The sequence below is a fragment of the Vespula pensylvanica genome, chromosome 4 (genome assembly GCF_014466175.1).
Source record: "Vespula pensylvanica isolate Volc-1 chromosome 4, ASM1446617v1, whole genome shotgun sequence".
Lineage (NCBI taxonomy): Eukaryota > Metazoa > Arthropoda > Insecta > Hymenoptera > Vespidae > Vespula > Vespula pensylvanica.
In genome coordinates, this window is record NC_057688.1 from 779,888 (window position 1) to 798,137 (window position 18,250).

General features: G+C 36.7%; 1 protein-coding gene across 3 annotated transcripts in view; it reads right to left on the bottom strand.

The window, feature by feature from the left end:
- Positions 1–957: 957 nt before the first annotated feature.
- The window catches only part of LOC122628976 (serine-rich adhesin for platelets-like), a 131,964-nt gene continuing 114,671 nt past the window's right edge, over positions 958–18,250 (bottom strand). For 2 of the 3 annotated variants that reach the window (XM_043811921.1, XM_043811920.1), the window contains 7 exons: positions 12,388–15,497; positions 11,187–11,312; positions 10,890–11,000; positions 10,247–10,433; positions 5,394–5,575; positions 1,776–2,016; positions 958–1,433 (listed from right to left, as the gene is read on the bottom strand). In XM_043811921.1, the coding sequence (XP_043667856.1) occupies positions 1,186–1,433; positions 1,776–2,016; positions 5,394–5,575; positions 10,247–10,433; positions 10,890–11,000; positions 11,187–11,312; positions 12,388–15,497 (4,205 nt within the window). In that variant the 3' untranslated portion in view covers positions 958–1,185. Of the gene's footprint in view, positions 1,434–1,775; positions 2,017–5,393; positions 5,576–10,246; positions 10,434–10,889; positions 11,001–11,186; positions 11,313–12,387; positions 15,498–15,578; positions 15,777–18,250 lie in introns of those variants that run through there. The other variant, XM_043811922.1, reaches the window with a different exon arrangement.

An 18,250-nucleotide genomic window follows, 5' to 3' on the forward strand; every position in this document is an offset into this window, starting at 1 on the left:
TTCTTTTCTTTTTTTTTTTTGCTTTCAAGGTAAAAAGCGAACGTTAAACGATCGAGAAACTCGGTTATATCAAGATTCGCAGTAACTATAATAGCAATTATAAGATTAAAACTTAATAAAATAATCAACTGACAACTCTGGGGTACCGATCGATTTTTAACAGTCGATCTCTTTCAGACCGGCAATAAATTTTCTACATTTTTGTCGGTAGAGTAGAAAAGATAAATGAGATAAAATGAATCATAATCCGTCAACGATAATCAATCGATACCTCAAACGCGTCGAAAGACTAGAATGATTAAAAATAAACTCCCGCAACGATGTAAATCTATCTTCCTACTTATTATAATAATGACGATATCTAAAATAATTATAATGATACCATGATGAAATAGTATTGATACAATAATTATAGAATGATAGAGAATGTAAGATAAAAATTGGTGCCTTTTTTTTTTTTTTGATTGGGGGTAAATACGTTAAACAAAATACATATATTTTTTTTTATGTAATAACGATACGATTGTAAGTTTAATAATATTTACAAGTTCGCGACAAAGAAATAAAAGTAAGGAGAAGAAACAAAAATTATGATATCGCGAAAAAGATATTATTATCTTTGTAAAAACACGATGCAGTGTTATTGTCGAGTTTGTCCTGTTTAAGATAATTAATTAGATTCTAACGAATAAATTAATATTATAGCACATTTCGAACCCTAACTAATGGTTCCTGTGATACACATGCTTTACGATCGAGTAACAAAGAAACGATATGCTCGTTAAAGAAAAATTCTGGACGGATGGACGTAAATCTATAATGATGATAATTTTCTCCCTTATTTCCCATTGTTCACGTTTAAATCTTTACCTGAGTACAAACGTGATTTGATTGTATCGCGCGTATGATATATATATATATATATTTATTTATATATATATATAAATATATATATATAAAAGAAAAAGAATAATAAATTAACGAATCTTTTCTGGTTCGTCTCGACCTTCGTAAAGTTCGGCGTAAAAAATGGCAAACTTGATTCGTTTTCTAATATAAACTTTCGATTGTTTCGATAAATCGATCTACGATATTTCTTATCCCTTTCGTTCGACATTAAAGATTATAATATCGAATAAGATCAGATTAGCAAAGAATAAGATGAGTAGTCTAATCGAGATGGCGTCAGTCGGTGCACTCGGAAGCAAAACTCTCGAGATCGACATAATGGCCGTTCATATTGTCCTCGAGAAGTTGTGCCAGATCCCTCCTTAGAATTTGAAATTCTGGTCTGCGGTCGGGATCAGCGTGCCAGCATCGGGATATCACCCTGAAGAGCTCGCTTCGACAGTGGGACGGTCTCTCGAGGCGATAACCGCTTTGCACGTTCCGCATGACTTCCCTTGCCGTCATATCCGGGTACGGCGTTGAGCCTAAACAACATAAAATATTTTGTCAGTTCTGTGTTCGTCTTACGGATAAGGACTTATCCTCGAGAATTGCTTTCGAGCAACGATATAATCCGACTTGTTTATTAAAGGGTATCTTTAACGAGATAAAGAATGATTGTGACTCGAAAGAAAATATATCGGGGTCATTCGTTAAAAAAAAAAAGAAAAAAAAAAAAAAACAAGAAAAAAATAGTGTATTTAATCGATGATATTTAGTCTAAAGAAAGAATAAATAAATAAATAAAGAAGAACATTTTTTCAGATATATTCTCTCTGATCATGCCGTTGTTAAAAGTTTCATATCTTTGATTTTTAATAACTTACCGAGCGTTACTATTTCCCACATTAAAATGCCGAAGCTCCAAACGTCGGTCTTCGTAGTGAAAAGAGAATAAATCAACGATTCCGGTGCCATCCATCTTATCGGCAATGCGTTTCTACCGTGTCTCGTTTCGATCACTTCGCCGTCTTCGTTCGCGAATCTCGACATTCCGAAATCTGCGATCTTGCAGAGTTTGTTGTGATCAACTAAAACGTTTCTGGCTGCGAGATCCCGATGAATTATCTGAAAAAATACGGTAAAAATTTATTTCAACGAGCGTACACGTACGAGAACATAATCTCAATCTCTCTCTCTCTCTCTCTCTCTCTCTCTCTCTCTCTCTCTCTCTTTCTCTTTCGTATTGTTGTCTCTTAATATTTAAATATTAAATACAAATAGAGACACTTGGTTAAAAAGTATGAGCAAGTAAACTCTCTCTAGAATCTTCGGACCTTGTCTAACCTGTAGATGATGCTAATGAACCAAACGACTCAATGTCAAGGTAAACAAGATATATATATATATATATATATATATATATATATATATATCCTATCTCTTCTTTAATGATTTCATCTCTTAGATTTATTACTTCCCGCCGTTATTTTCGTAACCGACACGAAGACGCCGCGAGACGTCCATCAATTTGCAAGAAAAAAAAGCTCCCCAACGTGTTATGTGTTCGATAAGTACAATAAAATAATTTTTGTCTGCACGTGTAAGAACAATAATCAATAATTCGTCGTACATGCGCCGTAATATTCTTACGTCTTTTGAATTACCACATGATCGTTGAAACATACCCGTTATCATTCTAAACACAAGTTTGAAGACACAACTTCGTATGTTGCTTTATTGCCAGCTGTATTGCCATCTCCTTCGTTACCTTATCCTAATAATGAGCAAGTAATTTTGCCTTCGTAATAGTTAAATACAGGCAAGGTTCGTGCTATCTGTAAATGCGAATGATACGTACCATACTGGATCCTTCATTTTCTTCTTTTTTTCCTTTTTCTTTTTCTTTGTCTATTTCTTTTTCTTTTGTATTCTTTTTTCTTTTTTTCTCTCCCTTCTTTTTCAGCTTTTACAAACGTCGGTGTCACACGATCGGCGTAAATCAATTTAATTATCAAAGAGATAGAATGAGATTAGATAAAGAATTTCTAAGAAATAGCATTCGCTTTCCTTGAAATTTATTTAATAAAATCTACGATAGGAGATATAACAGATAACGTCCTATTTCGAATAATAAATAACCTCTTGTAATCCTTGTCAATCAATGCCGGCACAAGGCGTCCTTTAATCACCAAAGATCCGTACGGTTAGTCACGTGCGATATTAGATGCATTCTCTCTATTTCAAAGCATTTTCGAAGATAGGAGAGATAAGTTCGTCTATAGTAGAAATTACCTATGAGAACCTAGCTCTTTCTTCTCTTTTCTCTTTCTCTCTCTTTCTTTCTCTTTCTTTCTTTCTTTCTTTCTTTCTTTCTTTCATTCTTTCTTTATCTTTCTTTCTCTCTCTTATTCATGCAATTATCCATCAAGTCGAGAAGATTAGTTTTCGCATTGCGCTTCTGGGAAGCCATTATACGAACGGAAACACGCAATTCGTTCTTTCAGAGAAGCCTATCGACAATCCTACTTTAAAAATTTTTGTACTTTTTCTTTTTCTTCCTTCTCTTTTCCTTCTTTTTTCCTTTTTCGACCGAACAAAAAATAATTGACTGGTGTCGTTAATTTTTTATTTTTTCATTTCTTTTCTTTTCCAAATTTTAATAGATCGTATACCGAAGAATCCAGCATACAAATATGCAGGACCTCTTTTTTTGAAAGATTTCTTAAAAGAAATTTCTTTAACGATATTTCGAAAACTAAATATTATATTTTCTTTAACGAAAGTATGATGTGATCGATGTAAAAAAGTATGACAGTGAATTCTTTCATATATATCTTCTTTACCTAATTTATCTAAATTACACGTTACCTAATTTACACGAAATTAAGATAAAAGATTTTAAAAATACACATTTATATCACTATTTGTTCGATAACCATTTTGACGAGTTTAACTTGTTTAAGAAAAAAATTCTCTCCTAAAATCTCGTGTAAATAAAACAACTTCGCGAGGAGAACGTCTTAATCGACCTTGGTGTCCGAGATTTCGAGCGTTAGTAGAATTACGATCTTTCTGGCACAGAAGAAGAGATACGTCGGAATATCCGTGAATTCTAAAATAACGGAACGAACGTGTAACTATGTATATACGTACATACGTACATATATATGTATGTAAATACATCGACCGAGTTTTATGTCGTCTCTTCAAATCCGCCATTTCTTGTATTTTCTAAAAAAAAAAAAAAAAAAAAAAAAAAAAAAAAAAAAATAGGGAGAAAAAGAAATAAGAAGGACATTTATGTCTCGTCGACGAGAAAAGGAGTAGATAAGTAAGTAAGTGAGTGAGTGAGTGAGTACTTACATACTTACTTTAGAAACGGAAGCTGAGATAATATACGATTACGATTCGAACAAGAATGACGTAAGTCGGATTTAAACATTCCTTTCGTCGAAAATACAAGTCTTTGTTACATAACAAAAAGTCACGGATTACTTACATAGAACCGTCCAATTTGTCGAGTTTGACAAATAATTACATACGAACGGAATCTTCTATATGTGTATAATAAAAAGAATTACATGAGAAAAAAAGGACGAAGAGATTGAAATGGGAAAACTCGAATAAATACGCAGATACGTCATGACGTAAAACGATTAAAATTCAAATTGTTATTAACTTTGGAAAGAAATAAAGGAGCTTTGGTATATGTATGTAAACATTTTCAATGATTGTAGAGGACGATCGTATCGATCGTCGAGGTGTCGGCATCGAAATTTATCACGATTCTTTTCCTCTTGGCGAAGCACGCGACTATCATGAGAGAAAAGGAAAGAGATAAATGAAAAAAGAAAAAAAAGAAAAAGAGAGAGAGAGAGAGAGAGAGAGAGAGAGAAAGAGAGAAAGAGAGAAGAAAAAAGAATAATAATAAGAAAAGGGTTGAAACGAACGGCCCGTTTCGTCGTTCGGCTCTCTTTCTCTCTCTCTTTCTCTCTCTTTCTTCTCAACTCCACAGTTAGTGCAAACTTACTTTTTCTTACCACGACAAACCTGTCCCGGGGACCGACAATGAATTATACTGACCCACTGACTGCCACGAAACGTGATTCGACTCTCCTTCGATGTCGTCGTTATCGGTTGATCCGTAAACAAGCCAATATCACGTGAGTCTCGCTCGTTACCGTTGGTCCTCCATCTCTCAAAGACCAATGAGAGTATACCACTAATTTTCTCTCCCTCTCTCTCTCTCTTTCTCTTATTTTTCTCTCCCCTCTCTTCTCTCTCCCTCTCCCTCTCCCTCTCCCTCTCCCTCACTCTCACTCTCACTCTCTCTCTCTCTCTCTCTCTCTCAGTCTCTCTTTCTGTCATTTTTCTCTCCCCTCTCTTCTCTCCTCTCTTCTTTCTCCCTCTCTCACTCTTTCTTTCTATATCTCTATCTCGATCTGTTTTTCTCTCTTACTCGTTCGTCCGTTCGGATAAGGAGACTGATAAAGTAAGTTTACCTTTTTTGACGCGAGATATTCCATGCCTCTAGCGACGCAGTATCCAAATACCGTCAGATCTCTCGATGTCAGGGCCGCCGAGTCCTCGCTGAAATTGTAAAAGTCCTGCCTGGTGCGGTGATCGCGTAGATAAGCCAATAGCTTTCCGTACATCACGTATTCGAGTATCAGGTAATGGGGCTCTGTAAAAGAAAATAAAGTTAAACGACATTATTTCTTTTCCTTTTATATACGTACACACATACAAAGATATTTATATTTATATAGACATATATACATATATATATATATATTTGTATACATAAATATATATATATTTATATTTGTATATTTTAAACATATATACACATATATATTTATTTATTATAATATTCATATTTGTTATAATATTTTTATATTTTTATATATTTATTTATGTATATTGTATTCGTATATACACACACACATATATATTTGTATATATATATATACACACATTGGTATATGTGTGTGTATACAAACACGCACACATCTATCTACCAAACATAGATATATTCTGTCTTCTAAGAAAAATATTTCACAGGTGAGAATAATACGGATAAATCATACCGAACGGGGAACATATCAATAGTATAATTCGATCTCGTCACGAGATCCGATCGTTATCCATAGAAAATTTATGTTTCTGTCTCACGAGGTGTTTCTCCTAAACAAAGATCTCTCTCTCTCTCTCTCTCTCTCTCTTTTTTTTTATATTTGAGGCAAGCATGTGATATTAGAAGGACTCGTGGTATGGATTATGAACGAAGTATGGACGCGAGTTAAAGTAATTTAAACAGTGCATTTTTGGGACCCCGTGGGCAGTATCCGGCTGATTGTAACTTATGGGGCCCAGTTTCGTTGGCAAGTTTTACCGACCAACTACGTCCCAGACCGTTTCACGTTGGCGCCTCGTCGTCGTAACTCTCACATTAGACCAGCATTACTACCCCCTTCTAATAACTTCGGTTTGTTAAGGAACCCTTTTCAATTCTTTTTTTTTCCTGTACGCAAGCAAATACTTTTCGCAAGTATCATAATATTTAATACAACGCAACAACGTACGATATTCAAGTGACATATATACATACTTACGTACATGTATCATCATCGCATAAGTAACTGCTTCGTTATCGTTTTTAAATACTTTCTTCTCTTTTCATTTCTACTACTTTCTTGCTTATGATTTTGTGAACAAATCAAAAAATGTGTAGAATTCTTAGAAAGTTGGATGTTTTCATTTTATTCATAAAAAAAAAAATATTTCCTGCGAAACGAATCATTTTTATGTTTACTTGCGTAATAAAATTACCATAACGATGTATTTGATTAGCTGTTCAATATATTGTTATTTTTATAGAATCGTATAGAGACAACCGATGTTTCCGCTTATGGTTTCTTATCGCAAACAATACGCATAGTTCGCAAACATTGCAACTCCTCTTTATTTATTAAAAAATATTTACCACGTTTGTTGATGCACAGAGCGTGCAGCATCGTATTTAATCGAACGATCGTGTTGGCGCGCACGTGTACGCACCGATACGGTACGTAGAGGAAACAATAGTCAGGACAAATGGAAAATAATAAACGTTCGTAGCAAGCTAAGCGCTTTATCGCGGCATTCGATTAACGAAATTCGATAAGGCTATAATATACCTACGATTTGATTCCTCGTACAAAACAGAATTTTCAATTTTCATTATCGCGAAATATTAAGACTTATATGTATGTATTTACGTGTGCGTTGTGTATCGACAGCTGTGCACCGAACGTAACACGTAAGAAGATAAACAGCTTCCTTGAAAATATTACCAAGGCGAAACAAAACTTTTCGAGTTGCTATTTCGAGTTCCCCAAACACATGTCGCACATGTGTATGCACTTGGAACAAAAAAAAAAGAAAGAAAGGAAAAGAAAAGAAAAAAAGAACGAAACCAAAAAAAAAAAAAAATAAAAGATAGAAAGAAAAAAATATTAATCAATATCTCAATATAATCCCGACGTCTTATAAGCGTTTCTCATTTTTCATTTTTATCGAACAAATAAAAAGATTTTAACGAGAGTCGAAAGGGAAAGGAATTGATCGAGTTCTAAATTGAAATATCATTGGAGTATAGAGGTGATCGATAAATGGGTATAATGAAAGCGTTGGGTTGCGTCTTATTGTCGGAGAGATACGTCGAGTTCTGTAAAAGAAGAAGAAGAAGACGAAGAAGAAGAAGAAAAAGAAGAGCGACGCCGTCGTAAGGCTAAGAAAGAAAAAAGAAAAACACGAAGTCACCTCCTCCTCCTCCTCCTATTCCTCTCAAGCTTCTTCTCTCTCATCCTTCTCATCCTCTGGCGTCGAGACCGAAAGGATAAATGCGGAGGACACGAAACCACAATGTCGTAAATTTTCTGCGACGGACCCTCCGAGCTGGCCGGGGGCGCGTTCTATTGTGCGCCGAAAAGGGTCCGACAAGGCACGCTCCTTGAGCTTCAACCAAAAACTCTACCGCGGCGGAAGCTAAAGAGCCGAAATAGGGAGTAGCGATTATTTTAATTGCGTTAGAACATTCTCAAGCCGATCTCAAATGCAATCTCGATTTTTTGGAGTTATACGAAAATGAGGAACAACAAAATTCTTTCTTTTGTTTCGTTAATTTTTTTTTAATTTTTTTTTTTTTTTTAAGGTAAAAAAAGCAGATGGAATAAGAAGAAGAAAAAATATAGAAACCGATCGAAACAAATTTTGATAAAAGGAAAATAGGTTTAAAGGATGTATTGTACTGAGAAGATCTGTGCGAGGGACGCGTATGGAAATTTATACGTACGATGAGGAAGACGATAGTAAAGAAAGAGAGAGAGAGAGAGAGAGAGAGAGAGAGAGAGAGAGAGGAAGAGAGAAAGAGAAAGAAAGCACCGTATATAATGTTCTCCAACTTCCTCTTATTCCTCTTCTCATCGAGATCTCACTCCTCTTGTTGCTTAGTTTTGATGTCTCAACCGTGAAATAAAATCATCAGGGATCAAACGATTGACTCGTGAGAAAAGATAAAAGATAATCACTCTGTAATACTTATCTACGATAAAGTGACACGATAAATCCATCTTCCGAGCGTGGAATAATGATTTCCTTTATTTTTCACATTACTGTTTCCAATACGTATGATACATGCGATTAAATTTTCAAGGATGAAAAAATTAAATACTAGTTTTCGTATTTTCCTCTCTCGCAAATTCCACGACGATGAAGTTGACGAAGTAATTTCTTTGAAAAATATTTCAGTCCGTACGAAAAGAAAGATAACATGATAATATTATAAATATGGTCGAAAAATTTTTTTTGTCAAGCATAACTCTATCGTATAATTTTAATTAATTATTCTTGAAATAATAAAGAACGACGGATCGACCTTTCGTTTATATCAACTTAACCGATATCGATCGCGTGTAAATCATTAAATTCCAGAGAATAAGAAAAAAGTTGTGTCGCCCATATGTCAACGAAAGGCATGTCTCTATCTTTTTTTTTCTTTTCTCTCTCTCTCTCTCTCTCTCTCTCTCTCTCTCTCTCTCTCTCTCTCTCTCTCTCTTTCTCTTTTTCTCTGTCTCTTTCTTTATCGACGAGTTAATCACCGTGAAGTAATGGAAATGTCGAAGATTTTTTTCTCTTCGAAGGATTTTCGCATCCTTTGACATACATGAGAGTACATTCGTTTATATTAAAAATGTATTAGGGTCGTCGGGATAAACATCGAATGGGGTAAGAACAAAACAATGAAAAAGTCAATGAATTCGATTTAAAGTAAAAGAGAAGTAAGAGATCAAAAAAATAAAAATATGTAAGCTTGACGTTTTGTTTATCGGACAAAAAGATTTATGGAATTCCATCGCGCAATCTATGTAAATATATATATATGTATGTATATTACATATATACCGTGTGAGTATCAATCGATTACGAATTAATGATACCAAACATCGACGATTTGTCTTCCTTTCATTTACAAAATAATCAAATGCGACACAAATGATCGGCGTTTATTGTATATGCTGGAAATAAGAAAAATAACAAACTTAATGATTGGTCAGCTCGTAGAAAATTTATCTCTATCAGTATTTATCGTCGAAGTCAGTTATTATTTCCTCTTTTTCTTTTTCTTTTTTCTTTTTTACGTTTTTCGTCGAACTAATTTGCTTTTAATTCGATATTTGTTTTTTCTTTTTCTTTTTCGTTAATACGACGACTTACGATGACTGCGAGAAATTTTGTTTACCAACTAGTTCTACAAATTTCTAAATCATAAATTTCATTAATGAGTGCATATAATATAATAAGAATGCAGAGGGACGGTCTAATAGCTTGATCAGCATATTTCGCAAACCAAAACATCTACATCAATGAGAAACGTAAACAATGTTATAGTATTAGTACTCGGTGATAGTAGTATTGGTATAAACTCGCTTTGCTGTTATCAAGATTCACAAGAAAGAAAGAGAGAGAAAAGAAAGAGGGAAAGAGAGAGAGAACAAATAAATGACACCCGTCCATTATCGAAGATGCGCCATTCGCGCTTTTTTTTCTTTTCTTTTTTTATATGCTACCAATGAACACAAGTAAAAGGAAAAGAATTCTTTTGCGATTTAGAATCCAACACGTTCTTTATGATGTTTTCGTCATCGATGAGAACGTAACGAATAAATACCAATTAATATTTTATATATACATATATAATATTAAAAACGAATAAATGCCGTATAATGTACGTATACCGATTTTTTAATTTATAATTAATTCACTGATATAATTAATTAATAGATAATTCATATAATTTCGTAAGAAAACTTACCCTCTTCGGTGCAACAACCTAAAAGTGTTACAACGTTCGGATGACTACCAAGCTGTTGCATGATCTCTAATTCTCGTACTAAATCTTCTTTTTCACGTTCCGAAGCACCTTCTTTCACTGTTTTAACAGCCACCAATCTCGTTGTACCCTGATGACCAGTCAAGTCGTCGGCTTCGGCTTTCCAAACCTAACAAATAATAAAAAAAAAAAAATTCGATATTTTACATTTTAAACGGATCTTATCCAATTTTTATTGAAAACGTAATAACTTATTGGTATCAACGTATAGTGTCAATATAAATATTATCAATAATAATTCTCGACTAATCATTGTTGTATCGTCGAAATAACAAATTCATCACGAAAGCATTCATATATTCTTTATTAGCGATTTCGTATAATATATATTATATGTACATATATATGTGTATATATTATATTTACATTTATAGGTATAAATATGTACATACGTATAAAATACTCATGAGATTTCTATATTCCCGTTAAAATTCGCCTTTTTACGCGAGCATTTAACGCGCCACAAAAAGACGCGTCCCACGTACGTAGTTATACGTGAGATTCTCTGACGATTTATTATCCTTGCTTTTCGTACGAGGAGAAAAGAAAACATATAATGCCTTACCTGTCCAAAGTTTCCTTGCCCGAGGACCGTCTGTAACCTAAGCTTATCTCTAGGAAACTCCCATCTGGATTCTTGCGACGGAGGTGGCGGTGGTTTCTCTGCTTCGTGACACTGAATGGATAAAAAAAAAAGAAGAAAAAAAAGAAAGAAAAAAGATATAAAAAAAAAGAAAAAGAACGGATAAATAAATATAAAACGAGAGCAAAATAATAGAGTTTAAATTCGCGATAGGGAATGTTTACTCGTTCTTTTTTTTTTGGAGCTTATTAATGTAATCGGTATATAAATCATTCTTACCAAATGTTGTATCCTCGGTAGCTTTGTAATTGCCTTTTCGATGGACGTTTTAAAATCCCCATTTTCGAGATTAAGAGCGTCCTTCCTGTAACTTATCTCGGATGACGTGTCCGATTCTTCGAGCACCTGCATAAGTAAATCATCATCGACGTTAATCGTCGAATGAAAGAAAGAAAGAAAGAAAGAAAGAAAGAAAGAAAGGAAAGAAAGAAGGAAGGAAGGAAGGAAGAACAGAAAGAAGAAAGAAAGAGAAAAAGAAAGAAAGAAAAGAAGAAAGAAAGAAAGAAAGAAAGAAAGAAAGAAAGATTCGTTCGCGACGCTACGACCATGAACAAGATGCAAATATTATGACGAGAAAAGACGGAGAGTTTGACGTAAATTCGAGGTGATAAATAAATCGACTAACAAAGGATGATAATAATAAGCACAACATCTTAAGAGGTTGCTGTGATTTAAAGTAAGAAAAGAATTCTTTTCTTTTTTTTTCCTTCTTCATTTGCTCGAGACGATTTGAGATAAAAAGGAAAAGAAAAAGAAAAAAAAATATGTTGTCTTTATCGTCAGATTTTTCTACGTATTTCTTTTCTTCCTTTCTTTTTCGAATCAATCGAAAATAGTACGCGACTCCATAAGACGCATGAATCTCCCGCGACCATAATCGCGACTCGAGAGATCGTCGATCGTGTTCGTTCGATGATTCATCGAGAATCCTTCGTAAGACAAGGCGATCGCGTTCGTTCGCGTTGACCGCTTTTCTTTTTTATTTTGATTCGTTTTCTTTTCTCTTTCTTTTTTTTTATCTTTTTTATCTTCTTCACACATTAACAAGCGACTAAGAACTGTTAATAACGTCAACAATAAAAATCGAAATGACAGAAATTCTTTTTTCCTCGTTTTTTCTCTTTTTTCCAACGTGATAAGTATTATTATAGCACGTTAATTGTATACTACTCGGGTACGACGACTCGGTGAAAAGAGAATCCAAAGAGCTCGGACTACTTTCGCTCGCGTAGAGCAGTTTACTTTCAAATCTACGGCATCCTTCCTGTCTCCGTCTCTCTCTTTCTCTTTCTATCTTTTTCTCTCTCTCTTTTTTACACTCTCTTTCTCTCCATTTCTCTGGGTCAAGCCTACGCTAACCCAGATATCGAAAAGATGTTGGAGAAACGGAGCAGATAGCCTTCCCAGGTCAACGACTCACCTTACGATTCCTAATGATCAGTCTTCTAAGAATGAGTCCAACGCCAACGGCAATCGGAAATACGACGAGCGTAGCCAAAATATAACTAACTACTGCTACGGTCTCTTGTGATGCAATAGTGTCGCTATCGTGTCTCTTAGTCACTTCACTAATATTCACTGATTCCCGTGGGCTAACGGCAATCAAACCACTGTCAAAGTACGTCCTGTTGAATTCGATCGGTTGATACCCTAAACCGGCATAATCCGATACAACAGATCGATTGGAATAAATCGATCTGTACCTCGTCCTGTTAACGAAATTGGAAGGTGTACTAGTAGGTCTGATAGTGGATTTAGGGGTTGATTTGGGGGTTGATTTAGGGATGGGTTTAACGGTGGGTTTGTTGGTAGCAGAGGGAGTGGTGTATCGCGAAGCAGGAGCTTCCTGAGGTGATTCCACTTTATCCTTAGTCGTATTACTTTCCTCTAAGGGTATTTCGACCGTACGAGTAGCAGGACCAAGGGTGCTACTGTCATCGAATATATCCGAGGTGTTGTAAAGCTGCATTATAGGAAGTACATCGTCTTCCTGTTTTGCTTTATCCGAGAGACTGCGTCCTCTGCTTTCATGAAAATCGTGCATATGCTGTTGAGCAATCCGATTTGGAAATTGATTCGTCGAAACGGTAGACGTTTCCAAATCCGGCAGAGTATTGCTCTCAGTGCTCGAAGTGTTCTGCGATCTATACATCTTTTGAATCTCGGAAGGATCAAGATCTGCCGCTAAACCGAACGGTCTATCTTGATCCGGTTTCCTACTCGAAGTCAATCGATTTATAGATTCCGTCGTACTCGAGCCGATCAAACGATTATCGTTCGATATCTTTTCAACGAGTAACTTGGGTGTCACCGGAAATACGGGTGCACTAGTCGTAACTTCCGGCGTCATCGAGGTTGTCGTAGTCGTTACGGTGGAGTGCTCGTTGTTGCTCTCCTTCCGAGTCTCGTCTTTGATATCCGAGTTAGACAGAGTCTCGATCGAGGCCTCGGTAGGACCATCGACCAAAGGAGAAGACGAGAGAAGATCGACGACCGTCGTCTCTTCCGGGACTTTCAAATCTGACAAACTTTCATTCGTCGTAAAATTGTCCTCGAAGGTACGATTGACCTTCAAGGAGGCTTCATTTTCAATACGAGATTCATCCTCTCGACGCTCCAGATCAAGGGAGTTCCTTCTGTCAGCGTCAACGAGAACGGAATCTTGCGTGCCCGTGGAAGGCATCGCTTCCGGGCTCGCGTCTTTCTGGTTCACCGCACCGCTGTGCAAGACAGCGCTAGCTGATTTACGAAGAAAACTTCTATTATGATGATAATGACGATGATGAGGATCAGGATCGGTCGAACTTTCTTCGATAACGAGGGTTACTCTGTCGGACCACTGTTGCTGATGCTGCTGTTGTCTGTTGTTTCGAGTAAGAGCGCTCGTGATTCTCACGGGTGCGCGTTGCGGCGCTGACTGAGCGCCGGTTCGGTGGGCACCGCTCGCGAGGACTTTTCTTCGTCGTTCCCCCACCAAGGAGGGAGTAGCGATCGTGCTCGGTCTTCCAACCGCTTCGACGCTCCTGCCAGTACTGAGTCCAGCGGATTGCGAGGGCTCCTCGCTGATGCCGGCAGCACCGGCGGAAGCCTCCGTCGACGGTGACTCTACCCTGCCGTTCGTTATCTCGCTGGAAGCGCTGCTGCTCCTTCGAGAACCTCCACCACCTCCTCCTCCTCCTCCTCTTCCTGCGTCGACTCTTCCTCTTCCTCTTACTCCAGTCTCTCCGCTTAGCCCAGGTCCGGTGTAGTTGCGCAACAGTCTCGTCACGTTGGTTATCGTATACGCGTACACGTGTTGCTGGTGATGCCGGCGAGTCTCTTGCGTCGTGGTCTTTAACGTCGACGTCGACGTCGTCGTCGTCGTCATCGTCGGCGTCGGCGTCGTCGTCGAAAAGTTTTTCACCGACGACTCTCTGTAAGGTTCCGTCACGACGATTCTCAATGTCGTCGAACTCACCGTACTTTCCTCGATGCTGTTACTCTCCCGAGACTTCTTATCGTCCTTCGAACGGTACTCGGAAACACCATCGTTTCCAACTTTTTCTTCGACATCTTCCATCTTTTTGCTCCTTCGGAAACTACCTCTTGATACTTTCGTCTTCTGAACACCGTTCTCACCCCTCCGCTCCACCGCTTGCTCCTCGAGCTCCGTCGTATTTCCGTTCTGTGTCATGTCCTTGCTGGGAATCACGTTCGTGGCGATCGTCGAGTCGGACAATCTTGTTTTCCTATAATACAAATTCGGCACGTCTCGCAACGTGTTCTTCGTTGTCTTAGAAACTTTGTTCTTCTCGATCATGCGTCTTTCCAAAGCAACGTTGGTCTCCTCCTTCGATATTTCTTCAGCTCGAGTCGTAGTTGTCGTTGTCGTTGTCGTTGTCGTTCCCGTTGTCGTTGTAAGCGGGGACAAGCTGGTTCTCTTGCTAGGATTTCTCCTTCGCAAGGTTGTTGGAGTAACCGAGACAAGTTCGTTCGAATCGTTACCAACTGTCGTTACGTTCTGCAGCTCCGGTTGTAGTTTCTGACCGAAATAAAGGAACTGCGACATGTCCTCCATCGGAATGTTACTTTCTACGGGTCTAAAGTGCTTGTAAAGGGACTCCGGCATGGAAACGATGTTTTTTTTACGAACGTTATCAGCCTCCAAGGACTTTGGGACGCTCGTTACCGGCGCCATCGTCATCGTGGACTCGATGTCCTCTCGTTCGCTCATCAATGTCGTTAGGTTCTCTTCCATCGTTGCTTTGAACGTTTTCTTGTCAGCATCGTCGGTACCGTTCTTCGCCGTAGAAACCCTAGCATACATTCCTTCGTTCTTCGTCTCTTGTGCTTCCAGGATGTCTGGTGGATCCTTTGGAGTGACGTCGATGAGACGGCCGTTTCGTTGCTTCGACATTCGTCGTCTTCGAGCTGCAAGAATGTTCCGCAGTACCTGTTCCCTCTTAGCTTTCGACGAGAGTACTTCGACGGAGGGTATCTCGGTGCTCGAGGACACTAGACCTTGAAATTTTTCTTCCTCCTCCGTTGTTTCTGCGAACAAATAAATGAAAATTAATAAACCACGGTTTACGGGAGTAAGTAAGTACTTGAAGAAAAGGCGTCTGCGTTTACCCGAGTCTAAAAGCGAACGTTTATTATCCGCGGAACGCGTTCCTTTCATTTTCCCGTCGCCGTGTGTCTTGAATAATGCAGACCACCCCTCGTTATCTCTATCGTAATCTAGAATCATCATCTGACCTTGAAACGGAGACGCACAGTATCATCGTCGTTGGACGAAATTCTAGGGGCATTACTACGTTGAGAGATTGTTTCTCTCGTTCTTTTCGTGACGTGAAACAAGAAGCACGAGGATAGAGAAAGAGAGAGAAATAAAGAGAGAGAGAGAGAGAAAGATGGAGAGAAAACAAAAAGAGAAGGAAAGAAAGAGAAAGACAGAAAAAGGGAATATAGCTAAGAATGCCGTCGTGTATGTTGGCGTTGGAAGGAGGCTACGAAGTCGTGGGTTATCGCCGCGAACGTGACCGCATAAAGGATCGTAATATTTTATGTGAACACGTGTATGAGGAAGGTCAGTATTGCTCCTGTTCTTGTTTCGCGAGTACGCGAGCGTGCTACGTACCGGACTCAACGATTCAACAACGAGTCGGCCTACTAAACTATAACGCGAACGCATTATATGCCCAAAGCAATGTTCCTTACTCCATTTGTTTTCTTTTTAAATAATATGATAAATAAAATAATAAATAATAAAATAAATGATAAATAAACGTTAATCTTTATCGGACGATACGTTTTAGCGCCGATATCGAAATGCTTTGAGAAACATACGTTCATATTTATCAGATATAAAATACGACATAAGCCGAGTGGAAAACACGTGGAAGATTAAAATTATATGGTTAGATCTTTGAAGAACAGATAATCTCTCACGGCTCCACGTTATCTACGTTTATTATCTCAAGATTTTATATTGAGAAAACCTTGGTCTTGGCGATGCTCTTGATATCGCAAAACGATCTACTGCGACGGTTCAATATTTATCTTCCGTGCGAGTAAAACACTATGAAACGACTTATACTACCGACCGAAACGCAATACGAAAGGATTGCTTTTTTAATATAAAGAGTTACGTAATAGTTTGATCGAAGTTTGCTGCCGTTTCGTCGATTTTACGAAGTTAAGATAAAAGAAAAAAAAAAAGAACAAGAGAGAGAGAAAGAAAAAAAAAAGCCAGATTTAATCGATTCCGACGAAATGATCGTTATTGACAGATAGAAAACAAAGTAAAGAATGACAATGGCTTTAAGTAAGATCGAGAACATCGACAATTACGGTAGTTTAGCATTATCAACGATCATAAGAAGAGTACCACTCCGAACATCGACGATTAATCATTAAATATTTACATAAAAATTTGCTCTATCATCGTTTCTTCTCCAAACTCACTATAGCCGTTGGCTATACACGCGACAAGATCAAGCTTCGCTTTTCTTCGTCCTCTTATAGCCAGAAGTGTATTTTGTACCTTTATCTTTTCTATCTCTCTCTTTCTTTCTCTTTCTATTTCTCTCTCTCTCTCTCTCTCTCTCTCTCTCTCGCTCTCCTTCTTTCTCTCCTTCTTTCTCTTTTTCTCTATCTATCTCTTTCTCTTTCTCTCTTTTTACCTCTCGTACATCGAGGAACGGTTCGTTTCACTCTTGTGGCCGTCTTTTGCGAAGCGTGGATCCGCTTCCGCTGGTGGACCCGACTCGCTGTTACATAGGACATTCATTACATTTCAAACTCGTACGAGTTTCATGATCAATGACAATCACCTTCTACGTTTTTACTTTTTAACCTTTTGCTCTATGATGTCATCGTTCACGTAACACTTCATTTACTTCTCGAAATAACATCGTTTAAGGATCGTTAGATTTATTGTAAAAAAAGAAGTTGTTATCGAAGTTTAGTTTTTTGTTCGTTATATTTCTTTTTTTGTTATGTTTTTTTGTTTGCATACGTACTTGATACGTAAAAGATATATAAACGTAGAAAAGAAAAACGAAATATCTCTGATCATATTTTTGTTTCTGGAAATATATCAAGAAAGTCATTCGAAAATTCTTTATTTCTTTTTTATTTTTTCATTAAGCAACTATTTTTAATGTTATTTTAATGTTACAACTATCTTAAATTAATCTGATATTCTCTTTACAATATAAATATCGTTTCATATGACACCTTTCAATAAAAATATGACATTTTACAATTAAAAAAATGAAGATTTGTTATAGAACATCACCTTTAAAAGATGTTGAGTCATGCTCGACGTAAGAATTTAAAAGGTTATCTCGATAGAATCATAAATTCGAAAACGATTTTTATCGTATTATAAATCGTACGATACTTAATCTGTTAATCGTATTGATCTATTTTTAAAATATATATCTGTTATCAAATTGCAGTTGTTTTTTCTTTTTTTTGAAAGGTCAATAATTTTATTAATCTAATTTATTGATATTAATTGATAAAACTTTACTTATTAATTGCGTTTTTATTTTTTCACCTCTATCTAGTGTAGAGGCATTATTAATTTGTATTTATATGTGATTATGTCATTTTTACATTAGATATTATTCATTCATTAGATTAGATTTAGATCCGAAACTCTCAAATATAATTATTAATTACATTAAACAGTGTAAGACCCGATAAAATATATTACAGAAATGAATATATAAATACATTAAAATCATCATAAAAGATCTGCAATAACGATTGCTATCTAATGGATTATTTTCTTT